The sequence below is a fragment of the Trichoderma atroviride genome, chromosome 1, assembly GCF_020647795.1.
Source record: "Trichoderma atroviride chromosome 1, complete sequence".
Classification (NCBI taxonomy): domain Eukaryota; kingdom Fungi; phylum Ascomycota; class Sordariomycetes; order Hypocreales; family Hypocreaceae; genus Trichoderma; species Trichoderma atroviride.
The window spans coordinates 3,887,350-3,912,712 of NC_089400.1; the positions used below are offsets into that span (position 1 = coordinate 3,887,350).

Sequence of the window (25,363 nt, forward strand, 5' to 3'; positions counted from 1 at the left end):
AGCAAGCACCAATGTCCGGGGGCAACCGCCTGTCACTCGGATATAAGCCCCTCATTCCAGCTTGTGGCCGCGAAAAGGCGCGAAGTGCTGCCACCAACTGGTCTCGAAATTAAAAGCAACGAGGGTGCGCGCCGTGCAAGAGTGGCTGTAAACGCACTGTATACCCTGCGCCGCATCGACACTGTATCTTTCGGATCTTTGAGTACCAACAACCCGATGATTCTACTGCCGCACTAGCGTTGAAATGGGTTGTAGGTACGAAAAGGGTGGAACCATTTGCTGTTTCTGGAATGCAAGGGCGAGGAAAAAGCGACTTTTTTCCCTCTCTCTCTCTTCTCAATTATCCCGGGATCCCACTCCTTATTCAGAGTGACTAATCGGACTATGCCCGATAGAGCCAATGTCAGGCATTGCTGACAAACCAACATTCGAAGCATCTGCTGGCGCGCGCTGCAACTCGTGCCAAAATGGTAGCTGCATTTGCTCGCTGGAGGGGTTTTGATGCCGAGTCTGGAGTAGCCCGAGGCTCCCGTCGAGTGTGATTGGGGAAACAGACAAATGACTAGACAGACCGGATCTAACGACTGCCGGTTGTGCAGAGACGCGAATGTTTACATGTACCAATGGTTCGTATCTGTGGCTGCTAAAATGAGGGACCTCGGACGGAATACACACACATTGCTGCTCGTCTATAAGATGTAAACTCTGTTGGAGAGCTAATTTAGGCCATCTGCAGACATGCCTGATTCCATGCCATGGCATTATCAGCCGGGTCGATGTGCAAATTTCGTTGTAGATATGGATTGTCAGCGTTATCACGGCGTATAACAGTCGTATGAATGGCATGTTGGTGATTCTCCATTGCTCCGCTTCTGTATGCACTGACTGCCAAGGCACCAGTCGAGTGTTATGCTAATTGGACAAGTACGTCGACTTCTAGACGTCGAGGCGCAAATAGTAGCGCTGGTCCGCATGGCTTACGGAATCGGCTCCAGATGGGGTCTCTACTTGTACCCTCTGGTTGGATGGAGAAGACTCGGTAAGCATCCGATTGAGGCAGTAGTCGCGCCTCTTTGAAGTTTCTAGGTACCTTGTGCTTGAGCAATACAGTACAGACCGATACATGAGCATGCCCTCAGTTTTGATGAGCGATACTTGACTGGCCGTAGCAACTTTGCAGAAACAATAAGTACTCGCGGCTATCCATGGTGCGAGGCTACAAGTGCCCGCAGGTACTGGACTCTTCCCTCACGCGAGCACGGTACCTGGCCATCTGCTTTCAGACACGGCTGCAGCTCTCCAAATCAAATCACAGCGTTCGGTTCTCCGGACATTCGATGCTCTGCCTAGCTCCAACTCATTACCCAAGCCTTTCCGCGTCCCGGAATCCGATCAGTCATCAGCGCGCCCCATATCGCATCCCACACTCGGTATTAGGGGGGAGCAGGGAACTTGGAAAAAACGCCCAGGCACCAAAAGCAGCGGACAAATAAACATTGGAGATACAACATGTAAACAAGCTAGTTTACAAAAAAAAGAAAAGAAAGAGGGGAAAAAAAAGAAAGGATAAGATGACTCGAAAGGGTAAAAAGTGCAGGGCCTGAAAAGCACACAGCTCAGCCATACTGTACGCCGCACCGTGTACAAGTACGTGCGCGCGCCAGCCACGCCATTTTCGCTCTCAATCCCGCCACGCCCGCTGCGTTACATAATCCCGTCGCATCCAGCCTTTGGGGGAAAGCCCGTCTCTTGCCTGTGATTTTCCCTGTTTCACGTCAGCAAAAAGTGTGTAGTCATCAGAAAAAAAATCCAACAGAATCGAAGCTCAACTGCTAGCTAACGACCACACCATTGCTCGCCGCTGGTATTTAGAGCTGGAGAGGCCCGGATGCTGAGTCAGAATCTCCAAGCAATGCAGCAGAGCTCTCCTGCCAACGGCGCAAACACGCAAGGTACGTTTCGGCGCTGACTTTCAAATCTCGGTCTTGTTTCGCATCCATTCTCTCTCTCTTCTATTTTTCTTCTCCTCGAATACATTGGATTACCTACTGTTTCCTCTGTTACCTCAGCGTTGCCTTACCTGATCATCTCCTGCCCTGTCCTGCCGTGCCGTGCCGTGCTTTGCGTTGCTGCAGCTCTGCCATCGCCAGCATCACCAGCAGCATCCTCTGCTGCCATCCGCTGTTTCTCTTGTCTCGGGGCATTTGTTGCTTTGCTCCAGGCCTGCTCCTCTCCAGCACGACGGTTTGCGGACGCCCAAGTCAGCTTCCTCTTACACGTCCAAGCATTATTATCCGAGATTGGTAATTACCATTGCCTCTCATAGACGCCGCTTGGCGCGCGCCTCGGAACGCCGACGGTCCGTATAACTCCACGACATTTGCTTCCAGATGGACGGCAGCACGCACAATTTCCCTGCTCTATCGCATTGCACCTTTGCTTATTCTTTATTTGTTTTTTCCCCTTTCTTCTTCTTCACTCGCTAAAGTCACGCGTGCATCCATCCACACTTGCCTCTTTCTGTCTTGCTGCGCTTGTTGATCCTCGCCATCTTCTCCACTGACACCAGCTCTGCTCCCGCGACAGAACAGCACTTGCGCGCTCAGCTTGAACTGCTCCAGAACCACGATCCCGCTCCGTCCGCCTCCAACCCGAGCGCGCGCGACCCTCGAGGCCCTCCGTCGCGGCCGCCGAATGGATACGACGTCCTGGCAGCCTCTTCGCAAGACGTCACCCGCCCTCTCGCCAAGCTAGACGCTGAAGCGCACATCCACCCCGATCTTCGAGCCTCCGTCGGCCACGCGCCCGCTCCCAACATGATGCCCATGGGCCCTCCTCCGGGGCACAGCCCTGTCACAGCCGGTCCCGGCCCTTCAGCCGTGCCGCTGGCCCCCGCGCCGCCGCAGCAGATGGCCATGGACGATGCCAACTCCAACGATGGCCGCAAGGCGAAGCGCGAGCTGTCGCAGTCCAAGCGCGCCGCTCAAAACAGAGCCGCACAGGTGAGCCTTTCCTGTTTCTGCTGTCAATTGCTTTTTTTTCTCTGCATTGTTTTGTGTCTGTCTCCGAGAATGGAGCTGGAGGGGCTGTTCGCGGTTGCTGGGCAATACCGCGTTTGTCAGCAAACAGACCGCGCCGGCATCGCCCGGATTCTTTCGCAACGCTTGCGTCAAGCCATTGCACCTTGCCATCTTCTTCTAGCATAGACAGACCATCGGCGTATCCACGGATTGAGCTTGAAACATGTCTACTTCATATCAATGGCGACACAACGCTAACCAACCATTCCCCGCAGAGAGCTTTCCGCCAGCGCAAGGAGGGTTATATCAAGAAGCTCGAGCAGCAGGTCCGTGAGCTGGCCGAACTGGAGCACTCATACAAGTCGATGCAATCCGAAAACTACGCTCTCCGAGAATATGTGATCCACCTGCAATCCCGGCTGCTCGACACTCAGGGCGAATTCCCCCCCGCCCCCTCCCAATGTCAACCTCTCGCAGCCTTCATCTGCTCCTCCGCCGCCATCCGCCATGCCCGAGCAGCACCATCAACCGCATCAGCAACAGCATCAGCACCAAGCGCCTCCGCCGCCGCAACAGCCCCCTAACAGCAGCAATTCCGGAGTTGGAACCCCTCTCGAGGCCGTGGCGCAGGCCGTCGCGGGACTAACCGCCCAAGAGCAAATGGTCGAGCGAGGGCAGACCTATCCCAGCCCGCCGTTCAAGCCTGACCAGCCAGGCGAACGAGATGGCAACCCCCACCCAGCTCCGGAGGATTTGAGTAGGCAACTGAATCCTGAAGAGCGACCAGCCCAAGCTTAGGGGGACCTTGAATGAATGGTCAGAACGGGGCTTTTTCCCCTAAAATACTTGCTTTCCAGAAATGGCTTTTTACTAAAGGGTGGCGTTGGGGGGGGTTCTATCGCGTTGAACGTGCGCGTGTGCATAATTAACAATTTATTATGCACATTTTTCACTTGTCTTTTTTTACTACTATTTGCTTATTCCCTTTATTGTTTCCTTTTACCCTTTTTATTTAGTCAAGGAAAGGGGATTTAAATCGATGGAGGGCGTTTACGGAAGGAGGGCCTTTTTTGTGTCTAGTATGACTTTTGAAATTTCTTTTTTTGGTGCCCCATGTGTGTGTCCTTGATTCTCCTTTATTCTATTTCTTGGGCTTTCTCAAGGCTATCTCATGTGACCATGGTGCGGATTGGCAAGATGGCTAAATTTCTCTGTCTAACTGGGTATCTCCTGTTCTTCTTTCTTTCCTCTCTTCTATGCGGGGCTTTTTCTTCTTCTTTCCTCCCGTGATATGAAACAGATGGGAGGTAGCTGCTGTGTGTGTGTGTAGAAGGGATTCTATAAAAAATTGGACACTGGAGTTCTTCAACAAGACTTTGTGGAGTAGAACGAAGGGGCAGATATATACTTTTGGTATTCATGAAGAGATACCTACTAGTACTAATGTATGCGTGTGTGTGTGAGCGTATGGGCTACAGATGGATGGACGTTGCACGGCTTGGAGGATTTAATGATACCATATATTGAACACAGTCCATTCTAATGTTATACGTGTCGAAGCGTTAAAATTTATAAAAAATATGGAAAAAATCACCCGAGCAGAAGAGAGCAAGCTACGTATAAGAGAATTACAAACCAAGGTAAACAAAAAAAACAAAAAAAGGGAAACATATTCCTTTCAGCCCAAACAATTTCACGCGTATGAATTGCCCATGTCGTGCTCCTATACTTTGGTCAGCAAACAAGAAAGAAGAAAAAAAGTGAAGAAAGGAAGAAGAAAGAACTCACCTTGATATACTCCGGCCCCTTTTCCTGATACTCCTCCCGCGATATCGCCGCCGTCTTCCACGCCGACGACCCAACCCAGCCCGCAGCCCCCTTCCACGCATCCAGCAGCGCGTCCTCTGCCCTCCTCACCCGCAGCGGCGAATCTGCCGGCAGCAGGGCCCTCAGGCCATCGCGCACGCGCTCGTCAAAGTTGCGGAACAGGGTGTTTCCGCCCGTGAGGAAGACGTCCTTGAGGAAGTCGTCGCGGTTGGGCAGCGATCCGAGGCGTTGGTTCAGCACGTCGCCTGCAATCTCGATGATGCCGGCCTGGTCGACGCCGGCAATGGACGGGCGGAAGACGACCTCTGGCACGCGGATGCGCTCGACGTTGAGGTGGATCTGGTGCAGCTCTGCCTGGGACGCCGGGTCGATGGGCCGTGGGCCGCGGGCAAAGGCGTGCAGGAGGGATTTGGACCACACGGTCTGGGCGTCCTGGGTGTTTTCGTAGGTGAAGTTGGGGTCGTACCTGAGCAGGTCCTGCTCCAGCGTCTTGAGCGTCGACGCGAGATCCTCCTCCTCTTGCTCCTCGTCGCTGTTGTCGCCCACGGCGATCTGGCGGTACACGCCCCAGTCGTCGTCGTTTGCGCCAAAGTTGTCGTCGTCGCCGCCGCGCCGCCGCTTCTTGGTGGGGTTGTCGGAGGCGAGGTTGGCGATGCTCTTCATGCGGATCTGGGAGGCGAGCGATTTGCGGTTGCCGAGGTCTTGCTTCAGCCTGTCGCGCTCCTTGATCTTCTGGAGAGCCTTCTGCAGGGCCTGGTGCTTTTCGCCGAGCCATCCTTCCAAATCGTTTTCGCGGCGTTCTTGATCTAAGCGCTCTTCTTCGGCGGCGCGGGCCTTTTCGGCCTCCTTTTCGGCCTTTGCGCGGGCGCGGGCTTCGTGGTTAGATTTCATGAGGCGCTGCTGGCGCTTCTGCTTTAGTTGTGCTTCGTCGAGCTCCTCGTCGGGGATTTCTAGGAGGCCAAAGTCTGGCTGTTCTTGTTCTTCCTCGGGGTCGCCTCCGACATCCTTGGTGCGGGCCTTTTTGATGGACTTTTCCAGTTCCTTGATAATCTTCTCGAGCTGATTCTCGTCCTTGATGTCGTGGCTGTCGAGAAGGCGTCGAGTTTCCTTTTTCGTCTCGTCGACGATTTTACCCTGCAGGTTTTTGTAATATTCCAAGTCCTGCTCCTTCTTGATGAGCTTTTCGAGCCGCATCTTGGCCGCCTGCTCCTGTAGCCGTCTTCCACTCTCCTTTTTGCGCTCCGCAATGCGATCCAACTCTTCCTGACTCTTTTGAACAATCACTTCCTCTACGTATGGGTACTGGATGACAATATCTCGGTCTTCTAGTCCTGTCCAGTCAAGGTAGTCGCGAATTTCGGCATCGTAGTCTTTGGAGACGTAGAAATGATCCCGCACCATGTGCTCTGCTTGCGAAGAGTTGAGCTTGCCCGTAAAAGCGGGATACTTTAACCGAATCAGCTTGAGCAGGTACTCGGCGTTGTGATAACCGCCCCAGTTGAGGCGTGTAGCCTGGGAAAGGAGCGCTTTCGAATTATAGACGGGTATTATGTGGGTAGATGTATGGGAGGAAGACACCACTAGCCCTGTCTTTCCCTTGTTATGTCTGTATGAGAAGAGCGAATCGATACCGTAGGCAAGAGATGGTGCGCCGTAGCATTCAAAGATGATCTCGGTCATGGCTAGATGATTGGGTTTATGTTAGCAGACGATACGGGGATGTCTCTTGGATAACTAGGCTAGAACTTGCATTTCCTTGAATAAGGCAGGTTGGCAACAGCCTCGGTCATCACAACCGGCACATCAATGCCGCCGCTCGCATCATTCATGCCCAGCTTCAGAAAGATGTAGTCCAAGACGTGCTCCGTCACGTCCCAGTTGCTTATTATGCCGGTGCCGGCTTCGAATGCGTTGCGTATGTGGCCGCGCGCGGTGGTATCGGCATAGCAGTCTGAACCAGCAAAGGAGAAGGTCTTGCCGAGCTTTCGATCTCGGTACTTGGCCATGACGGGCGGGATGTTTAATCGCGGCGCGGACTCAAAGGACCAGCCTGCTCGAACGGCGGAGGATCCTGTGGCCTGGTTAGTCTTGCTGTATGCTCCATGTCAAGCTTGCGTCGCCCATTGGCAGCTCACCATTATCTATCACAATGGCAGCATTGCCGGGCTGCTCCAGGGCTTTCTTCCGGCCATCGGACTCGGGCTCGATGAACTGTTCAAACTTGGTCTCCTTGACAGGGAATATCTTGGCCGGCGGGTACGTCTTTTCGGGCGGCGCCTGGGGCATCCGCTCGTCGATTGCAGATGGAGCCATGATGTCGTATCCAAGGGAGTTTTTTATCGATGGATGGCAAGGGAAAAGTGTGGGATGATGGGCAGTCTAGGTCGAGGAAGCGATCATGATGGGTTTGCAGGCGGTGTGTGGCGGGTGGTGATGAGGAGGAGAGACAATCGAGGGATGGCCAATTGATGTGGCGCTCGGAGAATTTGCTCGAGGCTTTCGGGCTTTGGGAAAAGGTTCAATGGACAATCGCGAGGCTGCAAGGCTGATGACGGCGAACGGCATTTGCGTGGGTCCTGGCCGCTAAACGCAAGCGCGTCGACGCTTCTTGTCGCAGCTTCGCGGTCCCTTGAGCAGTACATGGAGGATGCCTACGGCAGGTACATGTTGCAATAGCATTCTGCTGATTTTATCGATAGTCTATCAGGTAGAGGCCGAATTGAATAATAGTTTTACAATGTTTATTGCTTTTTCTTATTTCTTTTACACGCAGCGCGCATTATGGTATCTTAAACGCATATAGTTTCCCTTCCCATTCTGGATGTCGTACCAGCCAGTCTCCTTACGCCAATCTACGCCAATTCGTGTGCCAGCGACTCTCACGATGGAGGCTTAAGGTTATCAGTTGCTACATTTCGCAATTAATATAGATGCAAGAACCGTAGACAGCCACGCAGAGACGCCAGACTCACCTTCTAGATGGAATAGGACGTTGGACTGGTAGTTTTTAAACATCTGCGCGACGAGCTCTACATTCATGTTTTGGACATTGATCTCCTACGCAGTGTAAGCCTAACTGCAAGTTGAATGACGAACGCTTTGCTTACCTGGAGGCTCTTATTCATCACAACAACCGCTTCATTTAGTTTTTCCTACTCCCATTAGCCAGAAGCTTGGTGTTAGTCTTCATTTGGGCCATCATACCACATTGGTGATGATGCGTGAGATCAGCAGATTCTGCTGGTGCTCGTGTGGGCTTTCCTGCTCAATTATTAGCAATCAAACACTCAGATGTGTGTAGACATGATAATAACAAACCTACCATTTTTTCTGTGAATTGAATGTTTCTTGATTAATGAAAGATTGAAGGCGAATGGAACAGGAGCTGTGATGGAGGGGCGCGCAGCTTACACTGCAACCTTGAATCATGACTAAGCGCGCAATCCAAAGCTAAAGGCTGGCTTGGTGATATCAGTTGATCCCTTCAGGATACCTACATAATTTCGCTTCATCTTCAATATACCCCATCAACCATCAAAACATAATTTCAGCCTCTCTACGCACTGAATTTCCTTCCCATAAGCTATACCAGTTTTCCTCTTCACAATGGCCGCTCCCACAGAAGCGCAGCTCGCGCACATCGAGCTCCTCGAACAACTCGACATCCACTCCATCCACAAGAACTTCCGCAACCCCAACTGGAAGCCCAACCAGCGACGAAACAAGAACCTCAAAGCCATAGTAGGCGACGCGTCCAAACGAGAGGCCTCCGCGCTCGCCACGCCGCAAGACATCAGCGGCGACGCAACTCCGGCCGACGACGGCCTGTCCACCAGCGGCACCTCGACGCCCGCGACAAGCAACAACGGAAACCCGCCGCCTCCCAACCTCGCGCAGGCATCGCGTAGCTTGTCGAAGCTCGTGCTGGAGAAGTCGCTGAAGCCGCCCGGAGGAGGATTAGCGACTGGAGGCGTGACGGCTCCGAGCGCGACATACACAAACATCGAGTCGGCCCCTTCATTAGCACACTCGAAGCATTATTGCGACATCACGGGTCTGCCAGCGCCGTACATGGACCCCAAGACGAGGCTGCGGTATCACAATAAGGAGGTGTTTGGGTTGATTAGGACATTGCCTCAGAGCTCTGCGGAGCAGTTCCTGGCCGCTCGTGGTGCGCATACGGTGCTGAAATGAGCGCGACCAAGGCAAAGATTTCGAGTTCGAATGGCATATCTAACTACAAAGGTACGGAGGGATCAAAACCATAAGAGAAAGGGAGCATCTTGGAATTCATCGGCGTACTACGGCAATACTCTTTTTACTTTATCAATTTTATTTATACTGCTCTAATCAAAAGGGAAAAAAATGTTGGATCCACAAAGTCAAGCTTCAACTATGCACCTCCCGCCTTTCAGCAAGAGGATGGCAAATGACGCTCCGGCTTAATCGGAATCCCGCAATAAAAAGCGTTTGGGTTTGCTCTTTGCCCTGAACGAGTACCGAAAAAAACGTATGGGGGAACAACGTCTCAGTTGCCAGAGCTTGAATGGCAGTGGCTGTCAGGGCAAGATTGTAATGGTAGATGAATAATATCGAATGAATGATATCGGAGCATCGACATGAATTTTGATTTGCTGTTCCCGAATGGTATGTGAAAAGGCGACATCACTGCGTATAACTGTGAAGCCCTCGTTTAGAAGAAGCAGAATCGGTATCAATGAGATTGTTGCTAGATGCGACATGTAGGGTCTTGAATCAAAGGCCAACAAGTCGAACAGCTCAATCTCGATGACTGGTAGCTTTACCATGCGATTTCACTCCGCGAATTCCACAGAATGATACGCGGCCTGCTTGTGGCAGGCTCTGAAAAGGAAGAGAAATTACAGCTAGGCGAACCATGGATGCGAAATTTATCCCTAGGAAATATTCGAGCTCCAGTTCGCTTATCTAATAAGTGGGGGTCGACAATCGTCAAATGGCCCGTTCGGTAGCGAGCCTCTTATGGTCAGTCACAAAAGCAGAGTGTTCAAAACAAGGAAATCTCCCATTGATTCCAATTAAACATGGAGCTGACGAAGAGCTGTATTAAGTATATGTCTAAGGTGCTCGCAAAGTACGTATATATATACAAAATGTGAAAGAAGTCATGCTCTTGTCACCCCTCCCAACGCCGGTTGATGCCTTTTTGCCATCTCGGAGGCTGCCGCAGCTAGGCTATTAAGCTGACTATTAATCTATTTTCCTTTTCTCATTGTATTTTCAAAAATCATGCAACCCTCGGTTTATCGATTGGCTTTGAAGAATCGACGCATCTTTCGTCAAGATGCGCCTAAGTTTGTAATTGTCGTAACCAAGACGGATTTGCAGGCTGCTTTACTGGCCCTTCTTGGCCTTCATAGCAGCTAACTTCTTCTCACGGCGTCTTCGGTGGGCATCGGCACCGGCCTCGGTGTCGAGCATGTAGTCCCACCAGCGGAAGCTGGAAGCGTAGTTGCCAATGAACTTCTCGTGGTGGACGTCGTGGTGCTCAGCGCCGGCCCAGACAGGCAGGAAGTGGCGCAAGCTCCAGGGGGAAGTCGTAGCCGCTGTGGGCGTCGATGGCCTGGAAGAGACGCAGAGTGATCCAAATGTACATGGTCAGGAGGTGGAGCTTGCCGGTGAGGGCGAGGACCAGGATGGGAGATCCGACGACACCGATTCCAAGCAGACCGGTCTCGATGGGAGAGGCGTACTCAGCAGCCAGGCCGAAAGGAGCAGAGTACAGGTGGTGCATCTTGTGGATGCTCCTGTACAGAGGACCGTAGTGAAGAGTGCGGTGGAACCAGTAGTGCCAGGTGTCCTCCATGACGAAGAAGAGGGCAATCTGCCAGGCCATGGTGAAGACCGAGGGGAACGGAATGCCGTAATCCATGCCGAAGTAGGTGGCAATGGGGTGGAAGAACCAGATCTGAGGCAATTCGGCGGTAAAGTGGCTGACGAGGACGATGGCGGCGCAATCCCACTGCTCCTTCAGCGTGGGGATCTTTTGGTTCTGAATCTTGTACTTGTGGAAGTAGGGGATCTTGTCCATGATCATGAAGGGAAGGCAGCGGCCGAAGTAGATGATCTCGTGCATGAAGAAGCTCATGAGACCAGTCGCCAGAGTGTCATTGTCCATCCACAGGTACCAGGCCTAGAGTGAGAAATTCGAGTTAGATTTGACATAATCGCGGGGAATTGGAGGGGCCCAAGAAAAAAAAAAAAAGACGTACGGCCCAGAGACGCTCAAATAGGTTCAAGTGAACATTGTATTTGCCGACTTCCTCGAGAACGTTGAAGTAGGTTTGCGTTTGGTTCAACGCGCCAAATGTCGCGTTCCTATACAAAAGTTGCCAGTTAGACGGTGCCCATTGTGGTAGTTCGCTTGGAAGGTTCGTCTACTTACGCTACGTCCATGATTGCGGCCCAATTGTCGAGATGCTGGTACAAAAGACGTCCAGGATATGCCGGGGGGAATGCAGAAGAAGAAAGAAGAGAGAGAGAATCAAGGAGAGGACACCGGTGTAGATAAGGAGATGAGCTTGTCGAGCACAAGTCTATTAGGGGACTCGCTGGTGGGGGCGGGAAGGGAGATTTTTATCGTTGGCTGCAGAGGCGTAAACTTTTCATTGGCCACTACCTAAGTTCAGGAGATGGGCGTTTTTGGCCCTGCAGGCTAGAAGGTCGCAATGAGCCCACCATGGAACAGGAAATTCCGTGCTCTGGGGATGGGGATGGCAAATCGGAATCACGACGACCCGCATGGGCTGCCAGATTTGCGGCGACGCGAGTGGGCGTTTTGTTGGGCTGAGACGGGCGCTGATTGGCTGCGGCGGGCGAGCATCTTGCCGCCAAAAGCGGTCGACAAAAAAGCAGGGACCGCAACATGAATACGTGCGTAGATTTTCATAATATGCGCACATTTGCCACAGCGAGATCCCCCGAGCTTGTATGTGTACAGTGTCAGAGTGTGTGTTCAAAATTGTCTTATTCCCCATTTTTCTGTCGCCTAGCCGCATTCGTATTCGTGATCAAGAGGCGATTCGAGGGCTGTAGTTTGGTTCCTGGACATTTGCCCACACACACTCGTTTTCGCGCTTGAAGCTCAAGCTCTGAATCTGGCCATCTCATCTTATTGTGACCGCCACGCGCTGGAGCGGCCGCCGCTCGGCATCTTGTGAGCCAGTTGCGGCATACAGGCATCAACTACGAATAAAGGTAGAATGCCTGCTCCGGCTCCTTCAGAAATATGCTTCTGGAACAAGAGGCTACTGTTAGGCATGGAGTACTTTGCACATGTATCTCGTCTACCGAGACAGGGTTGTGCTGCCAGCGTCCACTTTGGGCAGCCTTTGTTGCAGACACTGATGGTGGCAGATCTAAGCTTGATGCCCGATAGTACAATTGCTAGTTGTTAGTCTGTGCTTATCATCTATTATTTCTTTGATATTGTATTGGGTGTAAGTCAGCTGTTGATAGTTGCTGTCGAGTTGTCATGCTCTTGTAATACGTCTGTCCAATAGGGGCAAGCAGCTCAGCTTAAACAAGGCGCAAAACCAGTGACATCACAGCCAATGGCGGCCTTGGTTCCAAATAGCAGCTGCGCTCAGCCATCGTCATTCATCAGCTCGCCTCCTCCATCCTCGAGTTATTCACACGTGTCGCCCCTATTCCTCTGCGTGACGTGAGCTGTTCGATTTCGCTCCGAGTACGAGTCCAACGATCTTCGCGCACGAATTTCAACTGCCCCGAAATATCTCTGTTTCGAGCTCCAGCAAAAAAAGAGGAAAAAATCGGGCACGGATTTGCCCCACGCACATCGCATCAGAGACCAGCGCCAGAACCGCCTCCGCCTTTCATCGCAGAAATCGAATGGATCGATAATCGCCAGCTGTGCCCACCCGTTTGCTCTGCCCCTTCGGCCAGCTCTGCTCCCGGACGCTGCCTTGTGGTGTGATGGTCTGACCATCGTCCGGATTCGACTCCACCCATAGCCCGGTCCAGCTCCAGCCGAGATCGATGCAGATTCAGCAAGGTTCTGATACCAGCACCGTGGGAATTCTGGCCCTGGTCTGATCACCTCATCTCGTACGAAGGGCAAAAGGGCCTCCCGTTTTAAACCATGTCGTTGGTGGCAGAGTGAGTTCCGCTTCCTGGCTTTTTGCGGCTTGCGGCTTGCCCTCCAATGGGATGAGCTGCGATTACCTCGATGGCTTCTCCGCATTACGCCGCTGTGTGCTGACTTGACATTCCTCCTTGCCAGCCAGGTGCGTCGCCTGGATGCGTACCTCGACCGCCTGCCTGTCCTGTCCGAGGAGGCATCTGAAGATGGAGCTTCCGAAGCTGGCCACGCTTTCGCCACGGCAGAGGTGCTGGACGCTCCACGACTCGATCGTTTGCTGCACATTATTCGCTCGCTGAGCACCACCTCCTCTTCGGAACCGTTACTCAATATCCAACGTGTCAAGATCCTCCTCAACGAATCTGGTATTGCTACGATTGCAGATACCGTCCATGGCGCTGCATCGGAAGCCCACGCACGAACCAAGACGCCGTACGAGAACGAAATCGAGTGGCTCCTAGTCTCAAAAGCAACAGTCCAGGTCTATGGAGCTATCCTCAACTCCTTGGTCGATCGCATCGTTCCTCTTAGCGATGATATGTGGTACTGGGATGGCGTCTTGAGCTCTTACAGCTACAGTAGTCTGTATACGGTGCAGACATCTCCCCTACGGCTCTGGGCCTGGTCACTTGATATATATCAGGCTAGTCAGTCACGGCTACGCTCTCTGTCTGCAGCAGACGCTTCGGCCGAGCTTGTCCAGTCTACAAGGTCCACGCTATCACAGCCATGGAGCAGATTCTACGGTGTTGTTCGCGAAAGCATCCGAGAGCACTCGTTTGCCAACATCCAGCGAAAGGTGCTTTCGCCCGTCGCTCTATGTCGAGCCGAGGCTCGTCGGAAACAAGCACATCTGCGGAAGCTGAGAGAAATGACAGCTAGCGGTCTCGGAGTGCTCATGGACGAAGGACTTCAGCTTGGCCATGACGATGAGAGAGCTGGAGTACAGGATCATGAAGACCTCAAAGGCGTAGTGGAGCGAAGCGTAGCACTGATGGACATGGTCCTCAAAGAAGCAAGCAGTCTTGACATTAACATTCCCGACTTTGAAGAAAAAGTATTTGCAGGCGTTGAAGAAGACGCAGAGCTGTCTGTCCACGTCGAGGAAGACATGACTCAATATCGTCCAAGCACACTGGCCCGCCGTCTGCTTCAGATCATTGACAAGACGCTTCCTCAACATATTGACGCTATGCAGCTTCTCGCAAATGAAAATGGCCCACCCCCGGCCATTGTGCGATACTGGCTGCCCGCTCTCATTGGCATCACATCATCTACAACCATCCTCAAGATCCTGGTCAATCGCAAGGCAGACATTATAGACTGGATTGCGGGTTTCGGCAGTACATTGCGAGATTTCTGGCTCAACTGGGTTGTTCAACCGACTGAAAAGGTCATCAAGACTATCCGGCACGACGAAACCAGCGAGATTGCAATCATGAGCAGGGATAGCCTCAAAGCTGACCGCGAGAGTCTGGAGCGAATGGTTGTAGATTTTGCCACTGAAAAGCCTCATTACGCTGTTGGCACCTCATCCATCACTGACGCCCAAATTGCCGAAATCCGCACCAAGGTAGCTGAGGGTGATGTAACCCCAGTTTTAAAAGCATATGAGCAAGAGCTCAGAAAGCCGTTTGTCGGTGCTCTCCGGGGCGACCTTGTCCGGTCTCTCCTGATCCAGGTCCAAAAGACAAAGGTTGATCTGGAAGTTGCCATGACAGGTATTGACTCACTCCTGAAGAGCCAGGAGTTGGTCTTTGGTTTCGTTGGGTTGACTCCCGGTGTCTTTGTTTCGGTTGGCGTCTTCCAGTATCTCCGCAGCGTCTTTGGTAGCCGATCTGGACGGCGCCACAGCAAAACCTCTGGCAAGGCAATTCGTATCCTTCGAAACATTGACCGCATCCTCTCTGAGGCACGGCCCACGGAGAACAATGTCTTGTCGTACAAGGATCACGGTCTCCTGTTGTGCGAAGTTCACGTGCTTCGAAGCTTGGCTGGCGGTTTGATGCCGGATAACCTACAGAAGGAGTTTTTGGAAGATTTGGATGACTTGGCGAATGTCAAGGGGGTGCACATTCAAGCAAAGGCTTTGGAGAGAATTCGCTGGGCGTATGCCAGATGGATTAGGTAGATCGAGTAGCGAGCATGCAATTTCGAATGCTTAAGAGGGATTTTTCTGACCTTGGAAATACCTTACTGTATTATTGCCATGGATAGAGAACAAGCAATAGAGCATAGCAACACGAGTTGACCATTTCTGCTTCATACCGCTGATCGTTACAAGACTGTGCTTGAGAAGTAATCTAGGGTATTTGTATTAATGTTCATGTTATTGCTGATGCTGATTGATAATCTATGTAATCAACCTCTATATCCAAGTGCTGTTGACCACGTTGAATGCTAATTATGCTGTTTTATGGATGCCATGTTGAAATCGCTTCGAGTACACATGCCCCTATTGCGCCACACCCTGCAGGCCATTTTGTCTAATCCGCTCAAGATTAAAGTTGTGTAAAATGCCAAAAAAGAAAAAGAAAAAGATGGGAAAAAATAAGAGAAGACAATGCTGCTATATGGTTTATGCTTTGCTTTCCTCGACTTCTGCTTGCTTCTCCTTGAGACTGTCGAGGCACGGGGCAACAAACATTTCGCCGGTGATGACGCGTTGTATTGTCCGTAGAGTGACGAGAATCCAAAGGAGAAGGACAACGAGAGAGAGTATCTGCGTTTAAGGTTAGAAAAAAAGGATCTAAAGAAGATGTATAGTTTGAAAAGATGAAACATACCATGGTTATATACTTGAAAAACTCGCTTCCCAGATTCTGCCACAAGGCGCTGGTGCAGGTTGCCCACACGCCCAGCGGGAAAGTAAATCCCCACCAGCCCATGTTGAAGGGAAACGACCGCGTAGTTCTCAGGATGATGAGAGCAAAGCACACCCAGGCCAGAGCGAACCCCCACATGACGATGCCGAAGAAGATGCCGACAAAGTAGAGGAACTCGGCGCCGCGGGTGGGATCCACGCCGGCGACGTGGAACATTTCCGTGTGGGGGATGACTTTGAGGGCCACCTTGCCGAGCTGCTGGATGCCGAAGCCGCCCTGGCCAAGGGGCCCGACGGGGAGGAAGACGGAGACGATGACCTCTCGCGGGGGCAGCGAGTGGATCGTCAGGCGGTGGAAGTAGAGGGCCATGACGCAGGCGGAGAGGGCCTGGCCGATGCCCCAGAGCACGTAGGAGACGATGAGCGTGGCGTAGGCGTGGCTGATGCTGGGGAGGGCGTCGGCGACGATGCCGCCCGTGGCTGCGGCGACGACGGCCGGGACGATGGGCAGGAGGAGCGCGGCGGTGGTGGTGTGCAGGTCGGGGCGGTGGCGGTGCATGACGATGAAGGGCATGGAGATTGCGGTTGCGAAGGAGATGAGGACGTCGATCCACCAGAAGGCCCAGGCGAGGTAGACGAGCCAGGGGCCCCATTGGGCGCAGGCAAAGATCATCATGTTGATGATGGCTTTGATTGTGTGTTAGTTTTTGAAATTATATACGTGAGACTGAAGAAGGAATGAGATGACTTACTTGCAAAGCCCATGGGGAAGCATCCCAGGAAGAGCGATTGTGCCGGATGGGCAATCATGGCGAACCAAATCTCGGGATAGAGCGTGTATCGAAGGAGGGAGATTGTGAAGAAGATTGCAAAGAGGAGGATGTTGAGGGCGAAGAAGATGTAGGAGATGACGTGTAGCCAGTAGCCGTTCCAAGGGAGGTTGTGGAGGAGGATGGAGACGATGCCTGTGCCCATGTTGACGGCGAACCATCTGTTTTGATTTTGTTAGTTGAAGTTGCACCTTTGATATAGGGGTACAAGCATGATTGTGTATAAGTGTATGGAGGCACTTACGATGGCGTAAAGTTGCGGACGATTTTCCGCCAACCATGTTTGTTCTTCTCTGAAGTACATGAATTGCAGTTATGGTTGTTGGCTATGACTTGGTTATCGGCAGCGGGCAAAGGTGCCCTGGCGGTAGTTGTCGCCATGGCGAGAGAGGCTATCGCTATAACACGACAGAGGCCCAATACCAAGGTTGAAAAATAGTTCAAGATTGTTTTGGTGCTGTTTGATGAGAAATTGGGGAAACTGATGGAGAGAAGCTCGGTGGCCTTGTGCTTATATAGATGTATGATACAGAGTTGAATGACGGAATGGTTTCCTTGTTTTGCTTTGCAAACTCGCAAAAGCCGGGCAACAGGTATTCTGAGTCTTGGCGGTTATTGGATGCAAAGCCCACTAAAAAAAGTGCCGTTTGGCAGGCGGAGGTCTCTCGGCGAGGGGGGTGGAGTTTGTCGGAATGGCTGAGCCGAAGAGGATGGCAGATGGACGAAACGGGATGTTTGGGTCTGAGTTATGACATGCGTGGGTTTTGATAGTAGCTGAGTGGCCGACTATAGTTCAAGTTGAGAAGATGAGATTTTGTCTTTTTTTCACGGTTGTGATGCTTTCTTGGGTATGGTATCTAGGACAAGTGGCAATCGTTCTTCAGGACGAGCTGCTGTATTTAAATTTAAATGGTTCTTTGCAAATTACTAGGTAGTTGTCACGGGTTGCCGGCCGATTCCCATTTCTCAGCTACGGCCTCCCGGTTTTCAGATGGAGAAGAAAAAAAATTACGGGTTCGTATCCACCAAATTCGAGATTCTAGAAGGGGTTACTCCCCCCATTTCTCTGTCTTTTCCAGCATTGTTGGCGCTCAGCCTCTGACATAAGGTGGGCTGGGCGGTCCTCATTCGCTGGAGACGGGAAGCAAGAGCTCGGCATCGGCCGTGTGGAGCGGCTGTCGGGGCCAGATTTGGGGGGTGCGCCGGCCCGATATGCGCTCGAAAGTGGCAGCTGGAGATGCCTTTATTTTCCTTTGCAAAGGACATTTCGGCCTAGAATTCTGGTTGTTGGTCCGCTCTTTTTACTGGCTTTTTTCAGATTTGATGTCCGGGAGTGACGTTGACGGGCATCGGACGTTGAGAAGGGGCCGGCAGATGGATTTCATGACGACGCTGACGTTCCTTTTGGAACATGGCGTGGCATTCGATATGCGACGAGATCTGATAAAGCAGTCCGTTGTCATGACGATCAACGCCGGGCCTCGTCAAGCAATCGGATGGTCCTAGTAAATCTCTTGGCATCTAGGTACTGCCTCGAGACCTGGGGCGGTGGATTTTGCTTCCCCGCAAAGAACGAAGCCTCCATATAAAACGTCGGGCCGTCGGCGAGCTCGAGAGTCCTTGTGCTAATTTCAAAATTGACAGGCTTGCTGTAGCTCCGAGTCATTGCCGTGGTCTGCCTGGCATTTGCAATAGCTTGGGTATTTGCTTCTCCGCGAAGATGAAGATTTCCTTGGAGTCTGCAGTGAGATTTGCTCGAGGGTACATGCCCTTACACGTTTAAGCTATAGCTGTTTCAATTAAGCAATGTGGAAGCTCGAAACCAGTAATTGAATTACTGTTTTCTCTACGACCCAAGTAAGGGTCACGCATTGGGCCATGCATTGGGCCGTGGCTCAACTTTGAATGGACTATGCGCAGGCACCAGTACTGACTCGTCCACATACAATAGGGTTTCTGATTCTAGAGGTGTATTCAAAGTCTACAATGTTACTGTCCAGATTTGCACACTACTGCTGAGCCCGTCAAGGCCGTCGGCAAGCGGATGCAGAGCGGCTATCGGTGGCGGCTATCGGAGAAACCCTGTCCTCTGTGTCTTACCTAAGACAGTATATGGAGCTAAATGCCAATCATGACCACGGAGAGCTTCCCGTATCCTACCCTTACTTTCTTTATCTTGTTCCATCTAAATGATGGACGATTCCGGAGTGCCCTGTAGATAAGGACATGCAATACGCAAGGGCAAGAGAAGATTCAAGTTGCTGACCCCTTTTCACCTCGAACCGTAAGCCCAGCAATCGCAAATCCTCAGAGTTTCTTAGTAGCGTCTTGGTAGCATAGCGCTACTGCCGTGCTGGGTTTCAGGGCCCCACGCGGGAACTTTGCAAATCTTATCGCCAAAGCATTTCAAAGTCTCAAATTTCAAGTCTCGACAACCTGTTGCAATTCGCCCATCAAGACCATTGCATACCAAAAGTGCATGGCCAGAGTCCTGCCATCGAATGCTGATCTCATCTCGAGCCATTCGATAGTCTGCCGTCCCGTCTTGCTGCTGCCATCTGATCAATTCATGGTTGCCTCTGCCGTTGCCTTTGTGTCATCGCCTAAACCATGGCTGGCCATTATGCGCTCTTAGCGTCGTCTTATCCAACCAGATTGTGCGAAACGTGCGCAACGTTATCCACCGATGATTGCCAGGTGTATCCGTCCCTCGTACAAGCGATCTTTGCCAATCCCTTTTTTTATCGCGTGGCTTGGAGTGACGAGGATTTCGCGGCCGACACCGGGTGCCCTTACCCACCGTCGGAGGGCTCGCTCAGCTGACCTGTCGCGAGAGACACTGTCCATCCCCCGCTCCAGTCGGTGTGTCGTCTTGCTGTGCATCTTCGATGATTGTGATAAATGCCCCATCGCATCGTTCTCTTGCATCGTTCCAATAGATTGTCAATATCCCATCCATATATATCCACCTACGCAATTCATCGTCCCTATAGTTTCTCATCAATCATGGCCATGAATGTTATGTCAAGCAGCCACGCGCTCGTTGCCGTAGGCGACGTCGTGGCGCAGCGGGAGAGAGACCTTTTCGAAGAGCTCGTAATGGCGCTCAAGGAAGGCCTTGGTCCATCATCTGGCCTGACGTCCGAGGATGTCGACGTTGACTCCCTGATGGAGATGATGCGAGCGTATGACGGCAGCGACATGCAATGGTCCAAGTATGCATTCGGCGACGCCAGTAGAGGCTACACTCGTAACCTTGTTGACGAGGGCAATGGGAAGAGCAATCTGGTAAGTCATGCATCAAGCCCAACTCTAGAGTGATGCGACATCGCTCAAAGCCACCGGTATATTGACGAAAAGCAAAACAGCTCGTACTTGTTTGGTCTCCAGGAAAGGGAAGCCCCATCCACGACCACGGAAATGCACACTGCCTCATGAAGATACTGCGCGGAGATCTCACTGAGACCCGCTACGCCTTCCCAAACAACGACGAGCCCGAGGGACAAATGACTGTCATCTCCGAAAAGACATACAGAGAGAACCAAGTGACGTACATGGCCGACGACCTTGGTCTCCATAGAGTATCCAACCGTGGTAGCGGCTTCGCGGTCTCCCTACACCGTAAGTTTTTCATCTGGCGCCACAACACTTGCTCTGGACCCGACTAAAGAACTCTCCAGTATATACTCCTCCCAACGTCGCCAAGAAGGGCTGTCATATCTTTGACGAAAAGAGTGGTCGGCGAAGCCATGTGCCTGGTTGCACGTACTTTTCAGCCTATGGCCGCGTGCTGAAAGAGTAGCTTCGCAACGTTTGCATCGGGCATGGCGATATGGCGTTTGGTATTCCTCGTTTGTTCCCTAGATTGAACCCTGTTGTTTAGTTTCTGGTTCTGGGTATTCTTGTATAGCATCTGCTGCGTTCATCCACAGCAGGTGGAGAGGCGGTCCTCATCGACGGCATCAGTGGAGAAGCATAGCGTTCTTTGCACCAAATGAAAGGTCTCGTTGCATAGAAGCTCGCCTGCCCCAGTGAAGCGTAAAGAAGAGTGTAGTTGGAGGAGAGGAGAGGAATGGCCGCATGTCGTTGATATTCCTGCTTGAATCCGCAGAGCCATCGATTGCGTGATTTCGGCTAGACCTATTTGGGGACAGCCTGGAGCGCTGCTCTGAGCGGATCTCGGCGCTCTATTTCAGTACGAGAGTACATGCCAAACTGCTTAGTCACTCTTCACTTGAGCGTCAGACTCATGTGCCTGAAACTACCATGTACTGCCAACAAAGGGCGTTGAGTGTTGCAAAAAGGGAGTAGTATAGGCTTTAGAAGTATCAATCATTTCGTAGATGTTTTTTGAAGCTCTTTTGTATGCCATGTCTTCAATGCCTCGAGTAAAACTATTTGATTGTGCATCGCTTTGCTTTCGCAAATGGTCGCTGGTCACATGACCTCGCGTTGTAGCTGTATTTGCACTTAGACGCGCCAAGTGACTTGACAAGCTGCTCAGCGACATGGGAAAAGAGAGGATAGAGATGCTCGACTATAGATTTTAACGTTATTACCATATCCCTGATTTTCAAGAGTTTCCGTCGTCCTTTATCATTTATTTTACACTGCCTCTCGCATAAAAGTATCTTCACAATGCCTCCTCGTCGCAAGCGCGCTGCCGCAGAGGCTCCCGAATTCATCGATCTCACTGGAGATGCCGTTCAGCCCGCTCCTAAACGACCTGCTTTATCATCCTCGCGGCCTGGAGCATCATCTGGGGCAGCAGGTCGCCAGAGAAGCCAGGCAATTCCTTCTTCATCTTCTTATCCGTCAACTCAAGAGCCGGATTACTTGGATCTGACGCAAGAAGACGACACACTTGACAGGGAGCTCTACGGCTCTTTTGGTTCGTTTGCCTCAGCATCAGTCATTCTAGTGTAGCATCGAAATTGACCCAGTTTATCTCGTATAGATGGCAAAATCGTGGGCGTGAGGTACTACAATGGGTATGCTTCTCCTGGTGAAGCTGTCCTTTGTCACAGAGAGCCGAATAATCAGGTAAACTATGCTCCGTCATTTGGACTCCTCAAGTTACTGTACTAATTGGATGACAGTACGACTCCAATGCAATTCGAATAGACAACGTTCTCCATCAACAAATAGGCCATTTGCCTCGCAAAATCGTCGAAAAACTAGCACACTATATTGTCAGTTTCTTATTCTTGACTAACTTGAGTGTTATTCGCTCTGTGGCTAATCCAACTAGGACTCTGGAGATATCACTGTTGAAGGCCAAATCATAGGGGAAAAGGCCTACTATGACTGTCCTATCAGACTGTCATTTTATGGTCCAAGCAATCCCGAAGAGCGCACTAGAATTGAGAATGCTCTCAAGGCAGATAAATTCGTCAAGGCTACCCAGCTGAAACAGACCAGGAAAGCTGCCGAAGCCCGTAGAGTGGTGCTTGGGCTGCACCAATCCACCTCCACTGCCGGTTTTGAGTCAGACAAGCAGCCAGGCGCACCTGAGGTATCTTTGGAAGAAATCCTCAAGTCTAGCGATGCAGTCGAATTCCGCAAAGGCGGTGATGCCATCAAGGCGCTGGCCATGGGTGAAGAGGAACTGGCAAAGATGCCGCAGGCTGAGCAGCCTAGACAGCTAAAGTCTACGCTTCTGCCGTACCAACTACAGGTATATATGAAACGCTTATGCATGTTCATTAGGTCAAAGCTAATGTCATACAGGGATTGGCATGGATGCAATCTAAAGAGAATCCGCAACTCCCACCAGTTGGGTCAGATACCGTCACTCAACTGTGGAGGCGTGATAGCAAGGGCCGATACTGGAATGTTGCGTCCGACTTCATTACCTCTAAAGCGCCAACACTATTCGCTGGCGGTATCCTCGCTGACGATATGGGCCTGGGAAAGACTCTCCAAATCATCAGCTTAATTCTTACGGGTGGCTCTGGCTCAACACTAATTGTTGCTCCGGTTAGTGTGATGAGCAATTGGGAGCAACAAATTCGAAGACACGTCAAAGAGGACCATCAGCCAAATATCCTAGTATATCATGGCGCTAGGAAAGTGGCTGGCCAGGAGCTCTCAGGATACGACGTTGTCATCACTAGCTACGGCACGCTTGCCAAAGAGCTGGATGAAGGCGGTAGCAAGACTCTGCTGAGCCAAAAGAAGAATTGGCGTCGAGTTGTGCTTGACGAAGGACACACGATAAGAAATGTAAAGACCAAGGTGGCTCTGGCTGCAAGCGAACTTAAAGCCCAGTCCCGCTGGGTTCTGACTGGAACGCCCATGTAAGTACCATTTGGTGGTGTCCTACAACGTTGTCATTCTATACTGACTTGTGACTAGCATCAATTCTGTAAAGGATCTCCAGTCCTTGGTCAAATTCTTGCACATCACTGGAGGCATTGAGCAGCCCGAGATATTCAACAACGCAATTACCCGAAAGCTGATGTCGGGTGATCGCAGTGCTGAAGTGCTTCTGCAATCGTTGATGCAAGACATCTGTCTCAGGCGAAAGAAGGACATGAAATTTGTTGATCTCAAGCTGCCAAAAAAGACGGAGTATCTACACCGAAACACATTTCTCCCGGAAGAAAAGTCTAAATACGATGCTCTACTGTACGCCGACCCAATCATCCTCATTCTTCAAATAGTCATTGCGAAAGGCATGGTTTTGACCGGTCAACAGATCCGAAGCCAAAGGTGTTTTGGAAGAATATCAAGCAAGATCACAAAGCGGCCAAAAGGGCCGCTTCCAAAACGTGTTGGAGCGGCTCCTTCGACTCCGGCAGTCGTGAGTAGCCTGATAATCGCATACTATTGCCACGTTTAAAGCTAACTCGATGTAGATGTAATCACTGGACTCTCTGCAAGGCGCGCATTGACGATCTCATGCAGTTGCTCAAAGATCAAGACGTCGTGCCTCTGACTGAGAAGAACCGAGCACTGCTTCAGGAAGCGCTTCGGCTGTACATTGATAGCCAGGAAGACTGCGCAATTTGCTACGATACACCTACTAACCCCATAATTACAAATTGTCAACACGTTTTCTGTCGCCACTGCATCACCAGGGCAGTTCAGCTGCAAGGAAAATGTCCAATGTGTCGCAACCAGCTTACCGAGGACAATTTCCTGGAGCCAGCTCCCGAAGGTACTTTTGACGCGAATTTTGACACAGACACGCAGAGTTCAAAGACGGAGGCGATGCTGCAAATCGTTCGGGCGACATTGAAGAATGAAGGATCCAAGATTGTCATCTTCTCACAGTGGACGTCGTTCCTCAACATTGTGCAGAAGCAGCTCGAAAATGCGGGCCTGAAGTACTGTAGAATCGACGGAAGCATGAGCGCAGAAAAGCGCGATAGGGCAATCGATGCCCTCGACAACGACTCTGAGACTTGCATCATGCTCGCTAGTCTGGCAGTCTGCAGTGTAGGACTCAACCTTGTTTCTGCGGACACAGTGATCCTGTCTGATAGCTGTAAGTTGCCTCTTTGATAGAAACCCTAACCCTTCAGCTGCTGTGGTGAATGCATGCTCACATGTACTTTGACAGGGTGGGCACCAGCCATCGAAGACCAAGCCGTTGATCGAGTACATCGTCTTGGCCAAACACGCGAGACGAAGATATGGCGTCTCATTATGGAAGGGACTGTTGAAGAGCGAGTGCTGGATGTTCAACAAGAGAAGCGCGATCTTGTTACCAAGGCATTCCAAGAAAAGGGCACCACGAAGAAATCCAAAGACACCAGAATGGGAGACGTATTGAAGCTACTTTCTTGAGTGGGCACACGAGGACCAGGCATTGGACCTTTTCGAATACGCTATTGCGGCATCAAGGACCTCCATTATGCAACATAGTGGGCTGGCCTAACGGGGATGCGGCCAATGCGGCGAATACAGCATTCTGATATGGATTATCTGATTAATCGAAGCTGATAGTAATCCGCGAATAGTTTGCGGAATTAACCATCTTTGCTATAACTCGCTGGGGTTATAGCGGTAATGTTAGTTCCCGAGATAGAGTGCTTACTTACTTGAGTGAGTCGACGCCATTTATTTTGTACGTTATGAGAAATGATCAAACGGATGGGAAGATTAGCCAGGTAGAAGCAGGCTATATACTGCAAGGCGACCGCTGTTAGGTAGCTGCGAAATTATTCCAAATGTATTTCGCCATACTTACATATACGTATATTCACGTCGACTACCATGAGAGGCTGGACTTATCATTGTCGCCGTGCGGCATCAAGAAGCATCGTCATTCCAAATCCGGCGGCGTGGCTTCTGTCTCGGTCTCGCAGCCACTCGGCCAGGGAATTCGTCGTCCAATCTTGGTGAATTTTTCCTTTAACAGAAACGTCCATTGGTCAGCCAAAACTAAAAGCTGGAAGCTACCAAGTTAGGAAAAAGCATGAGCTGTATCAACTTGGCTAACTTGTAGAGGGAAAAAGCTACGCCCCTAGAATAGGATACCTTGCCGCGTTGCTTACAAGCCGCCGGGATTAAGCATACCCCGGAGTACGCATGTGGTTACAGAATCATTATTCAGCGTGACTATTAGTTTTGTTCGACTGGGTATCCCGCTTAGCTCGGTTCCTAGGGCGGCATTTCCGCAGAGGCTGCATGTACTGTTTTGACTTGCAGAGGAGATGTCCAAGTTGACTAAACATGGACGACTTACAAATCGGAACGCGGTCAGAATAATACT

General features: G+C 51.2%; 10 protein-coding genes across 10 annotated transcripts; 6 read left to right on the plus strand and 4 right to left on the minus strand.

The window, feature by feature from the left end:
* Positions 1-1,774: 1,774 nt before the first annotated feature.
* On the plus strand, positions 1,775-4,564 carry TrAtP1_001387 (uncharacterized protein). The gene is made up of 3 exons (XM_014086092.2): positions 1,775-1,952; positions 2,587-3,002; positions 3,296-4,564. Exons 1-3 carry the CDS (start codon positions 1,889-1,891, stop codon positions 3,602-3,604), a joined length of 789 nt encoding a protein of 262 aa, XP_013941567.2. The 5' UTR covers positions 1,775-1,888; the 3' UTR covers positions 3,605-4,564.
* On the minus strand, positions 4,565-7,370 carry TrAtP1_001388 (uncharacterized protein). Its single transcript, XM_014086091.2, has 4 exons — positions 6,983-7,370; positions 6,598-6,918; positions 4,809-6,529; positions 4,565-4,743 (listed from the first exon to the last, which is right to left on the minus strand). Exons 1-4 carry the CDS (start codon positions 7,158-7,160, stop codon positions 4,714-4,716), a joined length of 2,250 nt encoding a protein of 749 aa, XP_013941566.1. The 5' UTR covers positions 7,161-7,370; the 3' UTR covers positions 4,565-4,713.
* Positions 7,371-7,571: 201 nt separating this feature from the next.
* On the minus strand, positions 7,572-8,198 carry TrAtP1_001389 (uncharacterized protein). The gene is made up of 5 exons (XM_066110970.1): positions 8,170-8,198; positions 8,052-8,108; positions 7,955-7,999; positions 7,820-7,904; positions 7,572-7,755 (listed from the first exon to the last, which is right to left on the minus strand). The coding sequence occupies exons 1-5, from the start codon at positions 8,170-8,172 to the stop codon at positions 7,727-7,729; spliced, it is 219 nt and encodes a 72-aa protein (XP_065967043.1). The 5' UTR covers positions 8,173-8,198; the 3' UTR covers positions 7,572-7,726.
* Positions 8,199-8,453: 255 nt separating this feature from the next.
* Positions 8,454-9,041, plus strand: TrAtP1_001390 (uncharacterized protein; the record flags this gene model as incomplete). The annotated part of the gene is made up of 1 exon (XM_014086089.1): positions 8,454-9,041. One exon carries the CDS (start codon positions 8,454-8,456, stop codon positions 9,039-9,041), a length of 588 nt encoding a protein of 195 aa, XP_013941564.1.
* Positions 9,042-9,912: 871 nt separating this feature from the next.
* On the minus strand, positions 9,913-11,419 carry TrAtP1_001391 (uncharacterized protein). Its single transcript, XM_014086088.2, has 3 exons — positions 11,272-11,419; positions 11,099-11,204; positions 9,913-11,019 (listed from the first exon to the last, which is right to left on the minus strand). Exons 1-3 carry the CDS (start codon positions 11,280-11,282, stop codon positions 10,375-10,377), a joined length of 762 nt encoding a protein of 253 aa, XP_013941563.2. The 5' UTR covers positions 11,283-11,419; the 3' UTR covers positions 9,913-10,374.
* A 701-nt stretch (positions 11,420-12,120) lies between these two features.
* On the plus strand, positions 12,121-15,251 carry TrAtP1_001392 (uncharacterized protein). The gene is made up of 2 exons (XM_014086087.2): positions 12,121-13,004; positions 13,129-15,251. The coding sequence occupies exons 1-2, from the start codon at positions 12,988-12,990 to the stop codon at positions 15,116-15,118; spliced, it is 2,007 nt and encodes a 668-aa protein (XP_013941562.2). The 5' UTR covers positions 12,121-12,987; the 3' UTR covers positions 15,119-15,251.
* A 314-nt stretch (positions 15,252-15,565) lies between these two features.
* On the minus strand, positions 15,566-17,022 carry TrAtP1_001393 (uncharacterized protein; the record flags this gene model as incomplete). Its single annotated transcript, XM_014086086.2, has 4 exons — positions 15,566-15,709; positions 15,774-16,498; positions 16,564-16,802; positions 16,886-17,022. 4 exons carry the CDS (start codon positions 17,020-17,022, stop codon positions 15,566-15,568), a joined length of 1,245 nt encoding a protein of 414 aa, XP_013941561.2.
* Positions 17,023-19,542: 2,520 nt separating this feature from the next.
* Positions 19,543-19,962, plus strand: TrAtP1_001394 (uncharacterized protein; the record flags this gene model as incomplete). Its single annotated transcript, XM_014086085.2, has 1 exon — positions 19,543-19,962. The coding sequence occupies one exon, from the start codon at positions 19,543-19,545 to the stop codon at positions 19,960-19,962; it is 420 nt and encodes a 139-aa protein (XP_013941560.2).
* A 113-nt stretch (positions 19,963-20,075) lies between these two features.
* On the plus strand, positions 20,076-20,309 carry TrAtP1_001395 (uncharacterized protein; the record flags this gene model as incomplete). Its single annotated transcript, XM_066110971.1, has 1 exon — positions 20,076-20,309. One exon carries the CDS (start codon positions 20,076-20,078, stop codon positions 20,307-20,309), a length of 234 nt encoding a protein of 77 aa, XP_065967044.1.
* An 842-nt stretch (positions 20,310-21,151) lies between these two features.
* Positions 21,152-24,858, plus strand: TrAtP1_001396 (uncharacterized protein). The gene is made up of 9 exons (XM_014086084.2): positions 21,152-21,532; positions 21,599-21,684; positions 21,741-21,833; positions 21,893-22,318; positions 22,372-22,940; positions 22,999-23,271; positions 23,342-23,446; positions 23,502-24,133; positions 24,209-24,858. The coding sequence occupies exons 1-9, from the start codon at positions 21,280-21,282 to the stop codon at positions 24,433-24,435; spliced, it is 2,664 nt and encodes an 887-aa protein (XP_013941559.2). The 5' UTR covers positions 21,152-21,279; the 3' UTR covers positions 24,436-24,858.
* The last annotated feature ends 505 nt before the right edge of the window (positions 24,859-25,363 follow it).